Raw genomic sequence first — 1,026 nt, forward strand, 5'->3', positions numbered from 1 at the left:
AAGTAAGGAAAGGGGGTAAGAAAAGAGTTGACCTTAAAGTTGATGGTATGGAGTACGTCGGATAAGGCATCGCCGGAGGCTTCAGAGAAGCAGTTGAGAAAAGGGAAGGTGGAGTCAAATGACACAATGTTATGGGCATGAGCATCTACTACTCCCACTGATTCTACTGCTGTTTTCAGCTCTGCAAATCTCTCCATTTTTTCTCCCCTTTCATAAGATGTCAAATCTTGGACTTTACCTTTTGTTATTTATTTATAGCAATTTTGCTAACTAGCTTGTGTATGAAACACGCGCACGTACTATACGTAGCTTTTTATTGTCTGAATGTGATTGAAAGTCGCGCCATTTGTATTCCTCGAATAGAAAAACAGTGACTATATTAACCACATGGGTGGGGTTCACTACTTCCAAAAAAGAGGGATACGTTTCTTCGATAATTAAGGAAAGTTAAGATTTTACAGGTGCGACTAATTCGGCAAATACTATTTTTGGGGCTTCTATGTCTGTACAAGTGTGTAAACTTTTTACATTATCAAGTCTACATAATCAATTATAACCCATGTCAAATCTTAATCATCAATGGTAACTGAATCATTTGTATGACAAACTTGGTCAATACATATCAAACTATGATTTCATTATATTTATGGAGACATAACTAAAAAGAATAAAAGATCATTTAAAAATAAGTGTGCCAAGCCTTATTTTGAGATGATTTGAAAAAAATTATTTTGGATTTTTTATTCAAAAATAGATTGTAAGTCAAGAAGTTCCTTATCACTAATACGAAACGATCCCGTTAAGTGGTTAAAATCCATTCATGTAGAAGAGGAAGACGAGCTTCAGCATGGTCAAATAAGAGATTTTCTTGAATCCATATTATAAAAATTACGGTAAGTATCCAACTACTTAATGGAAGCTACTTCACAATGCAGTTCTAAATAATTATTTCAAAATCCATAATTTTTCGTACTACTAGACTTGACATATTATCCTACATTATTGAGTTCAGATGAATCCGAAGTA

At 33.8% G+C, this 1,026-nt stretch overlaps 1 protein-coding gene across 1 annotated transcript in view; it reads right to left on the reverse strand.

The window, feature by feature from the left end:
- Positions 1-332, reverse strand: part of LOC109214682 (protein fluG) — a 14,889-nt gene extending 14,557 nt beyond the window's left edge. Inside the window, exon 1 of the mRNA XM_019378624.1 lies at positions 33-332. Coding sequence (XP_019234169.1) covers positions 33-197 — 165 coding nt within the window. The 5' untranslated portion in view covers positions 198-332. The remainder of the gene's footprint in view (positions 1-32) is intronic.
- Positions 333-1,026: the final 694 nt, after the last annotated feature.

Source organism: Nicotiana attenuata, unplaced genomic scaffold (assembly GCF_001879085.1).
Source record: "Nicotiana attenuata strain UT unplaced genomic scaffold, NIATTr2, whole genome shotgun sequence".
Classification (NCBI taxonomy): domain Eukaryota; kingdom Viridiplantae; phylum Streptophyta; class Magnoliopsida; order Solanales; family Solanaceae; genus Nicotiana; species Nicotiana attenuata.